This window comes from Panulirus ornatus, chromosome 67 (genome assembly GCF_036320965.1).
Source record: "Panulirus ornatus isolate Po-2019 chromosome 67, ASM3632096v1, whole genome shotgun sequence".
Lineage (NCBI taxonomy): Eukaryota > Metazoa > Arthropoda > Malacostraca > Decapoda > Palinuridae > Panulirus > Panulirus ornatus.
In genome coordinates, this window is record NC_092290.1 from 10,589,356 (window position 1) to 10,609,464 (window position 20,109).

Sequence of the window (20,109 nt, forward strand, 5' to 3'; positions counted from 1 at the left end):
GTGGAAGGATGGAGTGAAAAAGATTTTGAGCAATTGGGGCCCGAACATCAGGAGGGTGAGAGGTTTGCAAGGAATAGAGTGAATTGGAACGATGCTGTCAATAGACTGAACCACGGCATGTGAAACGACTGGGTGAACCATGGAAAGGTCTGTGGAGCCTGGATGTGGATAGGGAGCTGTGATTTTGGTGCAGTACACATGACATCTAGAGACTGAGTGTGAACAATTGTGGCCTTTTTCTTTCTGATTTCCTGATGCTACCTCACTGAAGTGGTGTGTAGCATTGCTGTTTCCTGTGGGGTGGGTTGATGTCAGGAATGGATGAGGATTGGCCATACTATGTTGACCCATGGTCACTTAGTGAAGACACTTTGCACATGTGAAAACTGACATCGCAACATTACTGTGGAATATGTACAAGTATATATATATATATATATATATATTATTTTGCTTTGTCGCTGTCTCCCGCGTTTGCGAGGTAGCGCAAGGAAACGGACGAAAGAAATGGCCCAACCCACCCCCATACACATGTATATACATACACGTCCACACACGCAAATATACATACCTATACATCTCAATGTACACATATATATACCCACAGAGACACATACGTATATACCCATGCACACAATTCACACTGTCTGCCTCCATCCATTCCCACCGCCACCCCGCCACACATGGAATACCATCCCCCCATCCTGGCGCTGCCTCGCTAACGCGGAAAACGGCGATCAAGTAGCCTCTCGTGCTAGCAGGGTTGCTGGCATTCAGTCCACAGTGATGCTACTACGTTTGTGAATCAAGAACCATTGCAAGACAAACCTCGCCAGGTGGTAGAGTGACCCGCAGTGTATCGAGACAGACTTCCCCAGAACTTTTTTAAAGGGGAAGTAAATGTTTATAGTTGTGTTACTGGAGTGATAGTTTTCATACATGGTGCTCTGACAAGAAAATAGTGAAATTGGAAAAAAAATGTAGCTTTGACATTGAAGCTTATTCTTTCATTGTAATGTGAACAAAGTGTAATGTGAACAAAGGGAGTTTTTTTTTCAAAGTGATAGAGATGGAAAGCAAAAAGGTGTTTTTCATAAATGTACTGGAAAAGTTGAGGTCCAGATAAATTTTTGGTCTGTCAAGGCTTTATTATGGCGGATGACCAACTACGTACCCTCATGTATCCAAGGTATGGTTGTACTTTGTGTAATGAAGACAATTGAGAAACATCATAAGCCAATATTCCTGTTTCATGATAAGAGAAGTGGACCAGGCAGTATGATACAGTGGTTAAATTGATGAAAACTACTATTGACGTTTGTGTAAATAAATTATACATTTCCCTTTTCCATAGCCAGAGGTTGAACCATTATGTGACATTCATTTTTCATTTCAAGCTAGAAGTTTCAGTTTTCTAAATTATTTCTTACATTTTTCATATATATATATATATATATATATATATATATATATATATATATGTGTGTGTGTGTGTATGTGTATATGTGCGTATGTATATGTATTTATATATATATATATAAATATATATATATATATTTTATATATATATATATATATATATATATATATATATATTTTTTTTTTTTTTTTTTTTTTTTTTTTTTTTTTTACCTCCCTGGGGATAGGAGTGAAAGAATACTTCCCACGCATTCCTCGCGTGTCGTAGAAGGCGACTAGAGGGGACGGGAGCGGGGGGGCCAGAAATCCTCCCCTCGTATTTTTAACTTTCTAAAATGGGAAACAGAAGATATATATATATATATATATATATATATATATATATATATATATATATATATATATATATATATGCATATCCCAGGGGATAGAAGAGAAAGAAAACTTCCCACGTATTCCCTGCGAGTCGTAGAAGGCTACAGAAAGGGGAGGGAGCGTGGGGCTGGAAATCCTCCCCCTCTCGTTTTTTAATTTTCCAAAAGAAGGGACAGAGAAGGGGGCCAGGTGAGGATATTCCCTCAAAGGCCCAATCCTCTGTTCTTAACGCTACCTCGCTAATGCTGGAAATGGTGAATATTTTGAAAGAAAAAGAAAAGAAAAATTATATATGTATATGTCCGTGTATGGGTATATGTATATATGTTGACATGTATATGTATGTATATGTACGTGTAAGGGCGTTTATGCATAGATATGTGTATGTGAGTGGATGGGCCGTTCTTTGTTTCCTGGTGCTACCTTGGTGACCGCAGGAAAAGGCGATCAAGTATGATAAAGCTAGAGAGTGGATATGAGCAACTGATTCCATTTCTTCATTTGCTTCTGGCACTACCTTATGAATCTAGGAAGTGGCAAACAGGTATGAAAGAAAAGGACAATGATTATTGTATTTTCTAGGCGTGATTTCAATCTGCTTACACAAGAACACAATGCGCATTATATGGTATTTTACCAGATGTGATTTTGCAGATCCTTTATATATCACATACATAACCTGTATTTTTTACAGATTTTATGTATTTTCCACATTCTATGTGTATTACTTATGTATGAGCTTGTCATTTACACAGACAGAACATTACTTATATAACTGAAAAAATTACCGTATATATGGACAGTTGACACAAGAATTTTTTATTTTACCGCATAGATGTAGCCTCCCACTATAAACCCACGTATTCTTTGATAGTTTATAAGTAACTGTGTTCCATTGAATATTTTTTCAGCTACTTTTGAGGTTGGTAGCATCATCTGTGGATAAGATGATGAGTAATATGTCAGCCGGAAATTTAGAACACACTAAGGTCTAAAATAGAAAATTTGGCTCAGCACAATGAAAGGGTTGATCTTGATTGTTTTCTTTATTTATTGATTTATTGTTTGTTAAAGAATTAAAACTAGACTTGTAAGCATATCATACTTGGCATCTCTCCTCAGCATGGATATGTGAATCCCTAGTCAGGCTCACATCCAGCACTCTTATTTCACACCAGTTTATCATGGGGAAATGACCCATTTGAGATATATTGCATTTAGGGGCTCCCTGGTATCTCCTTCCCTTCTAATGAACCTTCACTCTCTTTTCAGTAATTTTGCAAAACCCAGGTTTATTATGTTGGTCATCAGAATTCTTTCTCTTCCAGATTGTGGTAAGATGATACGACTACGAGTATGCCAACTGATACTGCTGACTGTAGTGGCATGTGCAGCATTGACATTGGCTGTGGAGGATCTGGTTTGTATTGCTGTAAATTGGCAGCTTATTAAGAGGATAAGTCACACATTAAGGCACAACATTACATTTTTTCCCATGATACATTCTAATGTCTCAAATTTATTGTTTCAAAATTAGGCATTTGTGAGGGTACTAGTGCTCATTCCTGTGACCAGCTGTTGCTGTCTTAGTTCACATAACTTAGGCATGTGAAGTGACAGTGTAGCACTCTATGAATAGTCACCAAAGTCTTATACGTGGCCATGGATAGTAATTCCAACCCCTTCACCCAGCCTTGCCTGAAGCCTCCAAACATATGAAGGATGGAATACTGGACCTGCCTTTTTGAAGGTGTCAGCCTCTGAAGAAAGTTACACTCATATTTACTGATAATGAGAATTTTACTTTGCAGTGATTTTATGTGCAAGCTTGATGGGACTTTTTTTTTTTTTTTTCCAAAAGAAGGAACAGAGAAGGGGGCCAGGTGAGGATATTTCCTCTAAGGCCCAGTCCTCTGTTCTTAACGCTACCTCGCTTATGCGGGAAATGGCGAATAGTATGAAAGAAAAAGAAAGAAGATAAAGAAAGGTATTAATGTCTGACCATCATCTTCCACCAGGAATCACTATTATAAAACAGTTCTTATTGAGGATTGGCCATACTATGTTGACCCATGGTCACATAGTGGAGAAGACACTTTGCACATGTGAAAACTGACATTGCAACATTACTGTGGAATGCAAGATATATAGGAGTACTGTTTTAGAGTCAGATGTAAGTTATAAGATAACAGTGGAGGGATTAAAGTTTCAAGGGACATTAATTTTGATATAAACAGACTGATAGATTGTTAATTGTAAGTCAAAATTTATAATTTTTTGTGAACATTTTTAAGATTGTAGATGTCTGTTGAAGGAAGCCTAGATATATCCTCTCTGAATGGCTTTATATTTTTGGATATTTTCATGCTAAAATGTGCAGAATAACCATCAGGTTCTTGTGCAGTACAAATCTAGGGACTCAGTCATTCACTCTGACTATCCTTCTTCATGTAGGTATAATGTCATGATTGTAGGACAGCCCACGGAGGAAAGAAATGTAGGTTTTGAAAAAAGAATTTTTTTTCAATAATGTATCACCCTGTCATGCAATCCCTTCCTTTTTGAAAAACTTTTTCTCTTTACCCTCTGTAACTGCCTTGGGTTGATATCTGTGATCAATGAATTATGATCTCCAAGCAACTGATTGGAAATGTCAGTCGGCTGGGTGCAGAACCAAAATATGAGTCATTTTACTTTGAATACCTTTGGATCTTTCCCAAAGATTGATTGTGCTGATGCATCCTTACTGAATCATGAGGGTAGGAAGGTTTAACATATATCCCCTGGGAATAACTCCTGTCAGACAGCCTCAGAGAGAAATGAATTTTCAGTTTTCAAAACCTACATCTCATTGGCAGTTGAAGGCTTCTCTCTCCTTCTTTATAATATTTTATCACATTCATTTACTCCTTACCTGTATACCTCTCTGGTTTGAGTCCAGATAAGCATTTTAGACTCATGGTCAGGTAGTAATCCATAGTTTTTGGTTCCATAAGTACTTACACAATATTCATTCATATGATTTGCAGATGACTTTAATGGGAATAATTTGGAAATTTTGAGTGTGATATGAGAAATGAAAAAATTTGTTATTTTACCAGGAGCACTCTATACAGGAGACAGATGAAAGCGAAACAGAGCCCAACTCCATCCAAGATGTTGCTGACGTAAGTGAAGATGAGACACCAGGTAAATCGGAGTATGGGACAGAAGGTGAAGTTGAAAGCACAGAAGCCCCAAGCAATGATAATGAAGATGAGGATGATGATGATAATGATGATGATGATGATGATGATACTAAGGACCAGTCAAAACCAAACCAAGAATTGTCTGCAGATGAAATTAGAGGTGAGATTTTTTTTTGGTTTTACAAACACCCATTGTTATGTTGCCTGATGATTTGTCTCAACAATGTAAATTCGTGTCCAGTGTGGTGCAGTTGATATCATTGTAAACTGAAAATGTTGATCCAAACAATAACAGTTTTGATATCCTATCATGTACTGTTATTGAGTGACACACTTGGAGAAAGACAACTTGTCCTGTATATCAATTGGACTGAAAAATCATTTAAATGTTCCAAGCTGAAAAATACCAGTATTCCAACCTTTCTGTACCTGGTATATAGGTATTTATCCATATATCATATCACATCTCAGACAGGCTCATTCTACAGTGCTGAGTATATTAGGAAGTTTTCTGATATTTAATGAAACTATAATCTGACTTATTGATTATATTTTGTTTGAATATTATCATATGGATTATCTTTTGAGTAGATATTAGTTATATTCACAGTTGCAGCACATATTTAGCAATTTTATATGAACTTTTATATGAACTTTTGAGAAAATATCCTCATTTGGCTCATTCCTCTGTTCCCTCATTTGGAAAGTGATACAGGAGAGTAGGACTTCCAGGCTCCTGCTTCTTTAGCACTCAGTCACCTTATACAACTTGTAGGAGATATGTAGATTGTATTCTTTCTACCCTAATGCCTTGGATTCAGCTTGAAGGGAATATAGGGCCTGCATCTTAGCATTGATAGTTGAACTTTTCCTGTGCCGAAAGCATAAAACTAGCTCAGTTGTGCTACTTAGTGATTTCACCCATTTATTGGACTTTTTTTTTACTCTGTGCAGCTTTACATTTCAGTTTCTGTATGTATTTCCTTCTGACAACTCCAACTGGATGCTTTTCATTGAAAGCGCTGAGTTTCCTGTTAAGATACCTTTTTTACGGTTGGACTGTTGTTGTTGCATGATTTTTTTATTAGATTTAGATTATTGGAGTTTACAAGAATTTGATATTAATGGGAAAGTTTCAGTTCAGTTGTTTTGAAACTCTGCTTTTCTTTTTGTAAAAGCTGTTTTACATAAGCCATCTAAGATGCTAGTTACATTTAACCTTTGATGCTAATTTTGGATTCTTACTAATTGGCTGTTGACACTGGGGTAACAAGACTGACACTGAGGTAATACATGGGTCCAGGAAAGAAAGATCATGGGCAATAATTTGTACATGTTTCATTCTGTCATACAGCTTAATGAGTTTGATTGCTAACCAGTAAGATGATATGAAACAATTAGTTATTTCTTTCATTTTGTAAGGGTGACATGGAGGTGATGATTGAAATGGCCATTACTAATCTACACAATAAAAAAATCTCCCAGTGTCCTGTCACTCATGTCAGTTGCTGTTTGCACTTATTCCACCAACTTCTACTTTATTATTCTCTCATTTCTTTATTCTCTTACTTTTCTCAAATAGAATTTTTGTTGACAGGAGTAATCAGTGTAAACAAAGTTCCCACAGCCTTGTTTGTTTACTAAAAAATTCTTTTTTTCATACATATTCACCATTTCCCACATTAGTAAGGTAGCGTTAAGAACAGAGGACTCCAACTTACAGGGAATATCCTCACTTAGCCCCCTTCTCCGTTCCCTCTTTTGGAAAAGTAGAAAAAAATAAATTAGAATAGTGCGCAACTTACTAGGTGGAATTCCATCCCAAAGTTGAAATACCATAAGAATTTAAGATGTTGGCTGTTAAAAGAAATTTTGATTACTTTTTGGTAAGAGTTATAGAAATATGCTCATTTCATGTATATACTCTGCATCACTGTATCTGTAGGACATAACTGTATTATTAAGTTTCATGTATTTTTGTCTTTCAGCTAATGAGTTGTATGAAGCTGCAGTAAGTATTTTAAATCAAACAAAGCAAGATGAAGGACAGGCATACACCTTACTCCAGTCAGCAGCAGAGTTGAACCACACAGAAGCTAGACAGAAAATAGCATGGGCACGCCTTCTCGGCAAGCATCTTCAGCCAAATATTACAGAGGCAGCTGAAATTTTTGAAGACCTGGCCTTGAAGGGAAATGCTGATGCTCAAATGGTATATATTTGCCATTTGTAGATTATAACCTTGATGCTCATTGATTCTTTTTCATGCTTAATCACCATTTCCTGTGTTAGTGAGGCTGTGCCAGGATCACATAAAGGCCACATATTCTCACATCCATTCTTTATCTGATGTGTGTAATGCTTCCACTGATATATGTGCATGTATACTTTTCCTTTTATACTCATTCACCATTTCCCTTGTTAATGAGGTAGTGCCAGGAACAAATGAACAAAAGAAGAAAAGGTCTCATTCACCCACATCCCTTCTCTGGCTTTCATGTGTGATGCAGTGAAACAGCAGCCCCCTATCCACAACCAGGTTCCACAGACCTTTCCGTGGTTTCCTATGGCCATTGCATACTCTCTGATCCAGTCCATTGACAATACATTACCCCCCTGTGTACAGCATCACTCCAGCTCACCCTTTCCTGTGCCTGCTTTGCACCCTCCTCCATGTTCAGGCCCTAAGCACTCCTAATCTTTTTCACTCTATCCCTCCATCTCCAAGTTGGTCTCTTCCTTCTCCTTGTACCCTCCATTTTTTATATATGCCTCCTTCTTCTCAGCTTCTTACTCATTCTGTCCATATGTCCAAACCATTTCAGCACACTCCTCAGTCAAGCTTATTGCCACACTTCTTTCTTATCCTAGTATTATTTAACCAACCCTCTGCGCACCATACCGTACCATTTCATTTCCAACACATTAACTCTCAAGTGTTGAGAGTGAGTGAAAACCAAGACTTGCAGTGGAATATGAAGTAAACAAAAGTTTGGGCCCAAAGTGAATAGGGGAATGGTCCAAACAATTATGGATAAAACAATGCTGCTGTTAAATCATAAGGTACTTTCAACTCAAGAAATGTTTTTTCAAAACACTTCACACCTAAAATTGTGTACTTGAAAGTACTAAAACAAAAGATTACCTGTTTGTTGCTGTTGCTTCAATAACTTTAGGTCATTCATTGAAGTGTTGAACCCTAATAAGAGGATTAAAGAGCAGCTGTTTTGCTTGGTAAAGGTGTCATTTTACAAGGATGCAAGTGACTGCAGAAATTAATTCTCAGTGTTGACCTTCGAGAAGGACATAACAGGCAACTGCCACATTTTAGGGGCCCCCTAATTTATTTTATTCTTTGTATTTGAATTTATATCTGTTATTTATGAAACTGAGAATATTTGTCTTGCTTAGTGATCATCAAAATTAAGCCTTTCATATGCCCCAATTGACTTTGTTGCCCTCGGCTCTGACAGCCCTAAGGCCACCTATGCTTTACTTGATATGACTTTATACTTCAGATATAACTTTTTTCCAATGTGAATCAAGTTTGACTCTCTCTTCTGCATCCAGTATTCTTTGTGTACCATATTTACATGTATAGTTGCATTGTATGATACTATGATATTAATTAGAATTATTTTCACACAGGGTCTGGGCTTCATGTATGCAACAGGCATCGGGAAGAACTCCAGTCAGGCAAAAGCACTGGTACATTACACTTTTGGTGCTCTTGGGGGCAGTCAGTTGGCACAGATGGCCTTAGCTTACAGGTACTGGGCAGGCATCAGCGTAGCATCCAGTTGCGAAACAGCACTCACATACTATAGGAAAGTTTCCCACACAGGTACTGATGACAGATATAATATTCTCTGTACTTATTTGTATCTACACAAAAGTCTTCTTTAAGTATTTCAGGTAAACAAGGACATGTGCATGAAAAAGACAAATTATATGGAAAGTTTATAATTATTTTTAATGATGTCACAGTTTTTATGAGAAATGACCTCTCATCAGTAGTTGTAAGTCTTGTAATTATCTATTTTTACAGAACAGGACTGGAATTTGACACTTATAGGGCCTTACCTCATGAACTCTACTATCATGCACCATTTTTAACAGCTGTAATTTTTTTTTATGTTGGAGGCTCCACTCATGGACAAAAGTCCACATCGTGTTCAGGCCTTTTTTAAAACACAGAAAGGATTATGATGTTTAAAAAGAAAAGACAAGAGAAAACATTTAAGAATTTTGGAGGAAGTGAAAAACTTGTCTTTTAGAACATAAACTGTCTACATTCAGTTTTGTCACTTATTTCCTTCATTCTTATTTATGTTTATTTATTATACTTTGTCACTGTCTCCCGCGTTAGCGAGGTAGCGCAAGGAAACAGACGAAAGAATGGCCCAACCCATCCACATACACATGTATATACATACACGTCCACACATGCACATATACATACCTATACATTTCGATTCATGTGAGAAACTGCAGAAGCTGGTGACTGAGTTTGGTAAAGTGTGTGAAAGAAGAAAGTTAAGAGTAAATGTGAATAAGAGCAAGGTTATTAGGTACAGTAGGGTTGAGGGTCAAGTCAGTTGGGAGGTAAGTTTGAATGGAGAAAAACTGGAGGAAGTAAAGTGTTTTAGATATCTGGGAGTGGATCTGGCAGCGGATGGAACCATGGAAGCGGAAGTGGATCATAGGGTGGGGGAGGGGGCGAAAATTCTGGGGGCCTTGAAGAATGTGTGGAAGTCGAGAACATTATCTCGGAAAGCAAAAATGGGTATGTTTGAAGGAATAGTGGTTCCAACAATGTTGTATGGTTGCGAGGCGCAGTTGTGCGCAGGAGGATGGATGTGCTGGAAATGAGATGTTTGAGGACACTGTGTGGTGTGAGGTGGTTTGATCGAGTAAGTAACGTAAGGGTAAGAGAGATGTGTGGAAATAAAAAGAGCGTGGTTGAGAGTGCAGAAAAGGGTGTTTTGAAATGGTTTGGGCACATGGAGAGAATGAGTGAGGAAAGATTGATATATTGAAAGAGGATATGTGTCGGAGGTGGAGGGAACGAGGAGAAGTGGGAGACCAAATTGGAGGTGGAAAGATGGAGTGAAAAAGATTTTGTGTGATCGGGGCCTGAACATGCAGGAGGGTGAAAGGAGGGCAAGGAATAGAGTGAATTGGATCGATGTGGTATACCGGGGTTGACGTGCTGTCAGTGGATTGAATGAGGGCATGTGAAGCGTCTAGGGTAAACCATGGAAAGCTGTGTAGGTATGTATATTTGCGTGTGTGGACGTATGTATATACATGTGTATGGGGGTGGGTTGGGCCATTTCTTTCGTCTGTTTCCTTGCGCTACCTCGCAAGCACTGGAGACAAAAAAAAAAAAAAAAATTCGACGTTATTACATGACAGCTAGAGACTGAGGGTTAACGAATGTGGCCTTTGTTGTCTTTTCCTAGTGCTACCTCGCAGACATGATGGGGGAGGGGGTTGTTATTTCATGTGTGGCGAGGTGGCGATGGGAATGAATAAAGGCAGACTATGAATTATGTACATGTGTATATATGTATATGTCTGTGTGTATATATATATGTATATGTTGAGATGTATAGGTATGTACATTTGTGTTTGTGGACGTGTATGTATATACATGTGTATGTGGGTGGGTTGGGCCATTCTATCGTCTGTTTCCTTGCACTACCTCGCTAACGTGGGAGACAGCGACAAAGCAAAATAATAATAATATTTCAACGTATACATATATATACACATACACAGACATATACATATACACACATGTACATAATTCATATTTGCTGCTGTTATTCATTCCCATCACCACCCCACCACACATGAAATGACATCCCCCTTCCCCCTGCACGTGCATGAGGTAGTGCTAGGAAAAGACAACATAGGCCTCATTCGTTCACACTCAGTCTCTAGCTGTCATGTACAATGCACTGAAACCACAGCTCCCCTTCCACATCCAGGCCCCACAAAACTTTCCATGGTTTACCCCAGACGCTTCACATTCCCTGGTTCAATCCATTGACAGCACATCAACCTCGGTATACCACATCCTTCCAATTCACTCTATTCCTTGCACACCTTTCACCCTCCTGCATGTTTAGGCCCCAATTGCTCAAAATCTTTTACAATCCATCCTTCCCCTCCAATTTGGTCTCCCACTTCTCGTTCCCTCCACCTCTGACACATATATCCTCTTTGTCAATCTTTCCTCACTCATTCTCTCCATGTGACCAAACCATTTTAATACACCCTCTTTTGCTCTCTTAACCACATTCTTTTTATTACCACACATCTCTCTTACCCTTACATTACTTACTCAATCAAACCACCTCACACCACATATTGTCCTCAAACATCTCATTTCCAACACATCCACCCTCCTCCGCACAACCCTATCTATAGCCCATGCTGTATTTATAACTGGTATTATAAAAATACTACTTTACACCTTTTCTGGCAAGTTTCTTATGTATCAACTATACTGAACCCCTTACAGTGTTTTTGAGGCAGAACATTGACCGATCTAGTTTTGTTGACGTATGCAAAATGACATTCATGAGACTAGTACACTAGAGTGGAGCTAAACTGATGTTAAAATGACATTCATGAGACTAGTACACTAGAGTGGAGCTAAACTGATGTTAAAACAACAGAGATTACTTCTGCAAACATCTCATATGATTGAAATATATGAAAGATGGTCAAGAAAGACATTATAGATATAGATTTTCCGAAAGCATTTGACAAAGTAAGCTGAGGAGTGTTATTAGGGAAAGTAGAAGATTCAGTATATGAGGAAAATTAGGAAATTAGCTTCAGGTTCTCTAACCAACAGAAAAGTCAGAGTAATGGCAAATAGAAACATTCCAAAGAAAAAGACATACTTTCAGGTGTACCAAAAGAAATAGTACTAATTTCAGTGCCTTTTGTTATCATGGGTTCAGACATAGATGAGGATACAAGGGAAAATATATTCAATGCTGTAGGATAGCACGAAAATGGATAATGTAGTGAGCACAGAAAATGAATGAGAAGCTACAGAGATACTTTTATGTCTACAGGTGAGCAAAAACTAATGTGTTGAAATTCAGTAAGGAAAATTTGAACAACTAATAGTATAGTGGTGCCTTCTTGCTGAGAACCCACAGGGAAAGAGATAAAGAACAATTGAGATGTCAAAGACTTAGGAGTCATTGTAAATGAAATTCTTGAATTTAAGAAGCATATTAATAAATTAGTGCTCTCAAGCCAAATAATGAGTGGTATTGTGATAGGAACTTTTACAATAAGAGACAGAAGTTAATTATGAAAATGTTTACAGTATATCAGCTGGCAAAATATATTATTGCTATGTTGTACAGTTACCTTTTGAACAGATGAAAATAAGCTGGAAAGAAAACATTATCCATTTCATGATCTCTGTCTGAAGGCAATCCTGAGATGAGCAAGCTACCCCTGCAGTGGTCAAGTGGAGGAAAAAGGTTGGTCAAGGCTAGCACTTCCTTACTGAAAGCACTCATGGATGGAAGATCTTAACCATGATTTTCCTTGAGAATATCCTCGAGAAAATCTTATGCCTCCTGAACTCTTACCTTGGAGAGATAAAATTTTCCATTTTTCAAAATGCACTTTTCTTGTTATGATCTCATCTTGCTTTTTCTTTGCATGTCAAAGAACTGCTCTAGTTCAGCATTGTCTGACCAGTTTAGAAACTGGAATGTGGTAATTAAGTCTTATTTTTCTCATTTCCATGTTGGGAAGATATATATGCTCTAACCTTTCCCAGTCAGAAGTGGAGGGAACAAGGAAAAGATATGCTCAAACTTATACCTCAGTGATTTGAATATTCACTTTGGCCCCCATACAATAACACTATGTAGACATTCTCTGAATCCTCAGACACCTCACTGTGCATCATACATACATTCAAAATCCTAATTAACCAATCAACAACACTGTCACCCACCTTTCTTAATACATTCAACTACAATCCTATGTACTCCAGCCATTTTGCCGCACTTCGTGTTACACAGGGCTTTTACCAACTCTTCTCTTTTCACCAAACCCACTTGCCATGAATCTTTCAATTCACATGTCTGCACATCCATAACATTCCAAATCTGCCATTTTACCTTGAAACATGTTCAACAGTCCTTCAAAATACTCCCTCTAACTCCTGTCCACCTCCTTTCTGCCTGTCATTACTTCCCCATTTGTTTTTTTGTTTTTTTCACTCACTATTAACCCCCTTCCTAAACATTTTTTTTTCAACCTGAAGTTGCTGATGCACGTGCTCCCTACCTACTGTTTGCCCTTTTTTTAATCCCCTGCTCCTTACTCATTATCACCTCCTCCCCATTTCTCCAATACATCTCCCAAATCACTAACTTACACCAGATAACAATATCTTTGGCTTTCCTTTCCTGTATCTGAAGCTTCATGTGTACATGATTTCTTGAGTGTCTTATCATCCCCAAACCTTCTGCATGACCATACCATCCAAAAAACGTTTATCCATTCATCCTTTTATTGATTTCCTCATAAGATATTCTTTTCATATTATTTTTTATCTGCCCCTCTAATTCTAAATATACAAGGGTATCTAAGTTGCCCCTTGCTGCTCTTATTTTAACCAATCTTGATGTTAAAGAATATAGCTTTCACACCCTTCCACCTAAGCTGGGACAAGTCTTCTTTTTTCAAGCCTCTTTCTCACAATATACATTAACTTTTTCCACTCTCAGCTTTGCCTTCTTTCCCACTACCATACTTTCAGAACTTTACTAACAATAAGTTAATCTTGTCCATGACTCCATGGTCTTCTCCATCCAATCTGATAATACAGTGCAACATTCCATTTTTTTGGAAAACAAGTGGCCCACCATAACATCCAACTATCCCTCTGTTTCAGCTAACAGCTTAGGATCATATAAATAAAAAACTATGGTTGCTTCCATTTTCTTTCATCATGATTTCTCAACCTAGTTCACTTTCTTCTCATACAACACCCCATCTGGAACAGGCTAACATCAATGTTTTCTTACAATTCTGATGTACTTTCAGATATATTTCTACCATTTGCTTATAGTACTTCCTCACAAATACACAATTTGCTTTGGAAAAACTTTTGACAGATTGTGAGAATTTCTCAGAGAGTCTTCTTATTCAGCTTATCCTGTGCCTAGTTCATATCTCTAAATGCTGCATATACTTTCTTCCTCTTCGCTAGAACTCTTTCTGCTTTATATATAGGTGCAGAAATATGGTTTTATGAATATTCATGTAAGTTTTATATTTGCTTTCAGTGGCAGATGAAGTATCACTGACAGGCAACCGAGCAGTACAGCGAGTCCGCCTGCTGGATGAGGTGGACAATCCTGGATCATCATCTGCACTTCTTGATGATGACCTAATACAGTACTACCAGTTCCTTGCTGAGAAGGGGGATGTACAAGCTCAGGTTAGTAAATATGTGAACCTGATAATATGTTTGTTTTTATATTTTTCTCCATACACTGCACTGATTTATCAGAGCTGTACACTTACAAAAGCTTTGCATATATTTTTTTTATCATTATATTGGTCATTGTCTCCCGCATTAGCAAGGTAGTGCAAGGAAACAGATGAAAGAATGGCCCAACCCACCAACATACACATGTATATACATTAACGCCCATACACGCACATATACATACCTATACATTTCACTGTATACATTCATATACATACACAGACATATACATATATACACATGTACATATTCATACTTTCTGCCTTCATCTGTTCCCGTTGCCACCCTGCCACACATGAAATGGCATCTTCTTCCACTGCGCGCACACAAGGTAGCCCTAGGAAAAGACAACAAAGGCCACATTCATTCACACTCAGTCTATAGCAGTCATGTGTAATGCACCGAAACTACAACTCCCTTTCCACATCCAGGCTCCACAAACCTTTTCATGGTTTACCCCAGATGCTTCACATGCCCTGGTTCAATCCATTGGTAGCACATCGACCCAGTATACCACATCGTTCCAATTTACTCTATTCCTTGCACGCCTTTCACCCTCCAGTGTGTTCAGGCCCTGATTGCTCAAAGTCTTTTTCACATTATCCTTCCACCTCCACTTTGATCTCCCATTTCTCCTCGTTCCCTCCACCTCTGATACATATATCCTCTTTGTCAGTCTTTCCTCACTCATTCTCTCCATATGACCAAACCATTTCAATGCACCCTCCTCTGCTCTCTCAACCACACTTTTTTTTATTACCACTCACCTCTCTTACCTATTCATTACTTACTCGATCAAACCACCTCACACCACATATTGCCTGCAAACATTTCATTTCCAACACATCCACTCTTCTCTGCACAACCCTATCTACAGCCCATGCCTCGCAACCATACAACATTGTTGGAACCACTATTCCTACAACATACCCAGTTTTACTCTCCGAGATAACATTCTCACCTTCCACACATTCTTCAGTGCTCCCAGAACCTTCGCCCCCTCCCCTACCCTGTGACTCATTACCGCTTCCATGGTTCCATCTGCAGCTAAATCCACTCCCAGATATCTAAAACACTTCACTTCCTCTGGTTTTTCTCCATTCAAACTTTCTTCTTTCACACACTTTACTGAACTCAGTCACCAATTTCTGCAGTTTCTCACCTGAATCAGCCCCCAGAGCTGTATCATCAGCGAACAACAGCTGACTCGCTTCCCAAGCCCTCTCATCCACATCAGACTGCACACTTGCCCCTCTCTCCAAAACTCTTGCATTCACCTCTCTAACAACCCCATCCATAAACAAATTAAACAACCATGGAGACATCACACTCCTCTGCCGCAAACCGACATTCACTGGGAACCAATCACTTTCCTCTCTTCCTATTTGTACACATGCCTTACATCCTCGATAAGAACTTTTCACTGCTTCTAGCAACTTACCTCCCACACCATATACTTTTAATACCTTCCACAGAGCATCTCTATCAACTCTTATCATATGCCTTCCCCAGATCCATAAATGCTACATACAAATCCATTTGCTTTTCTAAGTATTTCTCACATACATTCTTCAAAGCAAACACCTGATCCACACATCCTCTACCACTTCTGAAACCACAGTGCTCTTCCCCAATCTCATGCTCTGTACGTGCCTTTACCCCTCTCAGTTAATACCCTCCCATATAATTTCCCAGGAATACTCAACAAACATATACCTCTGTAATTTGAACACTCACCTTTATCCCCTTTGCCTTTGTACAGTGGCACTATGCATGCATTCTGCCAATCCTCAGGCACTTCACTATGAACCATACATACATTGAATATCCTCACCAACCAGTCAACAACAGTCACCCCTTTTTTAATATATTCCAATGCAATACCATCCAAACCTGCCACCTTGCCTGCTTTCATCTTACGCACTTTCACTGCCTCTTCTCTGTTTACCTAACCATTCTCCCTGACCCTCTTACTTTGCACACCACCTTGACCAAAACACCCCATATCTGCCACTCTATTGTCAAACACATTCAACAAACCTTCATAATACTCACTACATCTCCCTCTCACTTCACCATTACTTGTTATTACCTCCCCATTAGCCCCCTTCACCGATGTTCCCATTTGTTCTCTTACGCACTTTATTTACCTCCTTCCAAAACATCTTTTTATTCTCCCTAAAATTTAATAATACATATTGTCCAGAAAACAGGCGAAGAATGGCCCATCCACTCATATATATACATAAATGCCCATGCACACACATATACATACTTTTACATATCAGCATATGCATTCACATACACAGACATATACATATATATACACATGTACATATTCATACTTGCTTGCCTTCATCCATTCATGATGCTACTCTGCCCCACAGGAAACAGGCTCGCTACCTCCTGCTTCAGCGAGGTAGCAACAGGAAAACAGACAAAAAAAGGCCACGTTCGTTCACACTTGGTCTCTAGCTGTCATGTGTAATGCACCAAAACCACAGCTCCTTATCCACATCCGGGCTCCACAGACCTTTCCATGCTTTAACCCAGACATTTCACATGTCTTGGTTCAGTCCGTCCATTGACAGCACTTCAACCCTAGTATAGCACATCGTTCCAGTTCACTCTATTCCTTTCATGCCTCTCTTGTTCCAGTATGTTCCTGCCCCAATCGCTCAAAATCTTTTTCAATCCATCCTTCCACGTCCAGTTTGGTCTCCCGGCTCTCCTTGTTCCCACCACCTCTGACATGTATACCCTCTTTGTTAATCTTTTCCATGTATTCCTTGCATGTCGTAGAAGGTGACTAAAATGGGTGGGAGCAAGGGGCTGGAAATCATTCTCTCCAGTTTTTACTTTTTTCATACATATTCGCCATTTCCTGCATTAGCGAGATAGCATCAAGAACAGAGGACTGAGCCTTAGAGGGAAGATCCTCACTTGGCTCCCTTCTCTGTTCCTTCTTTTGGAAAAAAAAAAAAAAAAAAAAGCAGGGGAGGATTTCCAGCCCTCTTAGGTTCCTGGTGACTCTTCACAAATGTGAGAAATAGCCTCTAACCTGAAGGATCTTACAGATTTTCTCAAGGCTTGCAAAACATTACCCTGGAGAGAGAGAGAGAGTTTTTCTTCTTATTTCATTGCTTACTTTTGTCAATTTTTTTTGTTTGTTATTTCAGGTTGGGCTAGGACAGTTGCACTACCAAGGAGGGCGAGGAGTGGAACAAGACCATCAGCGTGCTCTCAATTATTTTGTCCAAGCTGCAGAAGCAGGGAATGCTAATGCTATGGCATTTCTTGGCAAGGTAAGGAATGATAAAGGAATAATTATAAGAAATAGCCTAATATCTTAAGATTCTTAAGAATTCAGTTCTCATCTGGACAGGTCCTGACAGGTAGAGAATAAGAACATTATATATTGATAATATAAACTGTATAGTTGAAATTTAAGCCAGTTGATAAAAATAAAAAGTATTTCAGAGTATATAAAGTATAAAGAAATGGTACTGAGATGTGTGGATGAATGTTCTTTTGAAATAGCACAGTAAAATCTCTAAACCAGCAGCCATTGGATGTTTTAGTAACTTTTTTTCTGAGAGATTTCTGGTATTTGGAAACTTAAGTGACTGCAGGGCCTAGCATTGCATAATGTCTCACAGCTTAACACAATTTGTTGCTGCTTCTCAGGACTCCCCTCCAGTTGACAGTCACCATCCATTGATGAAATCGTTATCTCCCACGCTTTAGGCTGTGCCACTGGGCCTCAAGCATGTTAAGCATACTCTGAATCTGTCGTCTTTTCAAATAGTGGCATCATCTGGTCAATTATTTGTGATACTGTTAGGCAGAGGTCATATATGTCTGTGGTGGACTGATCACAGAATTGTGTTTGGCAAAACGGAAAGATAGTTTAGAATGTTTCAATCTTGTTTAACATGTTGGCTGGTCCTAGTTAGGACTGCTTGGGGCCTAACCATTTGCCATGTACTCCCAGAAAGATGTCAGAAATAGATAAAGCAATGGTCTCCTTTACTCACATCCAATATCTGGCTGTTATATTTAATAGACCTAAACCAGAGCCCCTTAACCACAGCCAGGCTGCTCCATATGCCCTTATTCAGCCCACTGATAGCATCTCATTCCCTGTATATCACATTTCCCCACTTCTTTCTTTCCCTTGCACACTTCACACCTTCCTGCATGTTCAGGCCCTCAAAGCATCTTCCACTCTGTTTTTCCACCTCCTCCTTAGTATCCCGCTCTTGTTCCCTCCTCTTCTGTTATATATGCCATCTTAGTCATCTTGTTAATATGTCCAAACTACTTCAGATCTCATATGCACATCTCTTGCTATCTAACTTTTTTTTATAATGGAGAAGTATGTAAATATTCACCCCCAGAGATCTTGCATTAATATGACAAATTTCATATACAAGAAGATGAAGGTAGGTTAAGGCCTGATGTACACTATAGCTCCACTCCCAGTCCACTCACAGTTCGCTCTCGCTCCACTTAAATATCATTACATGTATTTCAATGAGGGAGTATCGCTTATGGTTCACTCTTGCTCCAATCGTGCACAAGCAATGGTCATTCAAAAGATATTTTGAGCGGACCATGATCAGAGTGAGAGCAACAGTATGCATTATCCAATGTTCTTGCTCCAGTCTTGGCCCAGTCATCAGTGAGGTGGAAGGCTGTCTCTCCATCCTACCGTTTGAACCCCAAGAAACCAACCATGTGGGATTATGAAAGAATTTTCTCTTCTCATCACTCAGATGAGGATTGAGGGTGTGAAATTCCCCCACAATTTTCTTTTCCAATATTGGATGGAGGCACTGAAGTTCCCCCTTTTCTGTTTTGTTTGTTTTTGTTTCTTCTTCCGCTTCGTCCTGGGTATGGTGTTTATAGCCAACTCAGACAAGGAAGAATCCATCTTTTCCCACTGCCAGATGTGCTGGACAGTCTACAACAGAAGTAGACTGGGATGACCGTTGCTTGAGCAAAGCAGTAAATGTGCATAACCAGTGACCGTGAGCAGAGCAGGAGCATCCTGTGAGCTTAGTGGGAGCAGAGTAATAGTGTGCATCAGGCCTTATGCACCTACAAAGCCCTGCCCAAGTTTATAGTTACTTATACAGCATGAATGATCAAGTGTGTAAGAGAAAAGGAGAAAGGTCGATTTAAACATCCAGTACCAATGAAATATGATGGAAATCATTTCACATCATTTTTCTTGTGGGCATGGACAGATGTTGTTGACTTCAGCTCAATTTGCTTTTGATAGAAGTGATTTGGGTATAACATTTTTTTTTTTTTTTTTTTTTTGTCCCTGATAATTTTGAGATGTACTAATTGTTAGAGTATTTTGATAGTGATTTGTTGGATATGGTAATAAGTGAAACAAGTTAGTAGTATGATTTTGTGAAGGAAACACAGATACCATTTCCAATCAGCAGGCTGTCCAAGTTCACTCACCCCACACGAGATGAAATATATAAGTTTTTTGTCTGTGGCGATGTTGATGGTCTCTGATAAGAAAAATGAAACATATGAACATTGTACCACTAATGAGATGTT

The 20,109-nt window shown here is 38.8% G+C and overlaps 1 protein-coding gene across 2 annotated transcripts in view; it reads left to right on the forward strand.

Moving 5' to 3' along the window:
• LOC139747147 (protein sel-1 homolog 1-like) overlaps nt 1-20,109 on the forward strand; it is a 45,619-nt gene that overhangs the window by 4,313 nt on the left and 21,197 nt on the right. The window contains exons 2-7 of one of the 2 annotated variants that reach the window (XM_071659093.1): nt 3,123-3,214; nt 4,896-5,142; nt 6,971-7,194; nt 8,631-8,826; nt 14,324-14,478; nt 17,709-17,834. In XM_071659093.1, coding sequence (XP_071515194.1) covers nt 3,134-3,214; nt 4,896-5,142; nt 6,971-7,194; nt 8,631-8,826; nt 14,324-14,478; nt 17,709-17,834 — 1,029 coding nt within the window. In that variant the 5' untranslated portion in view covers nt 3,123-3,133. The remainder of the gene's footprint in view (nt 1-3,122; nt 3,215-4,895; nt 5,143-6,970; nt 7,195-8,630; nt 8,827-14,323; nt 14,479-17,708; nt 17,835-20,109) is intronic. The other variant, XM_071659096.1, reaches the window with a different exon arrangement.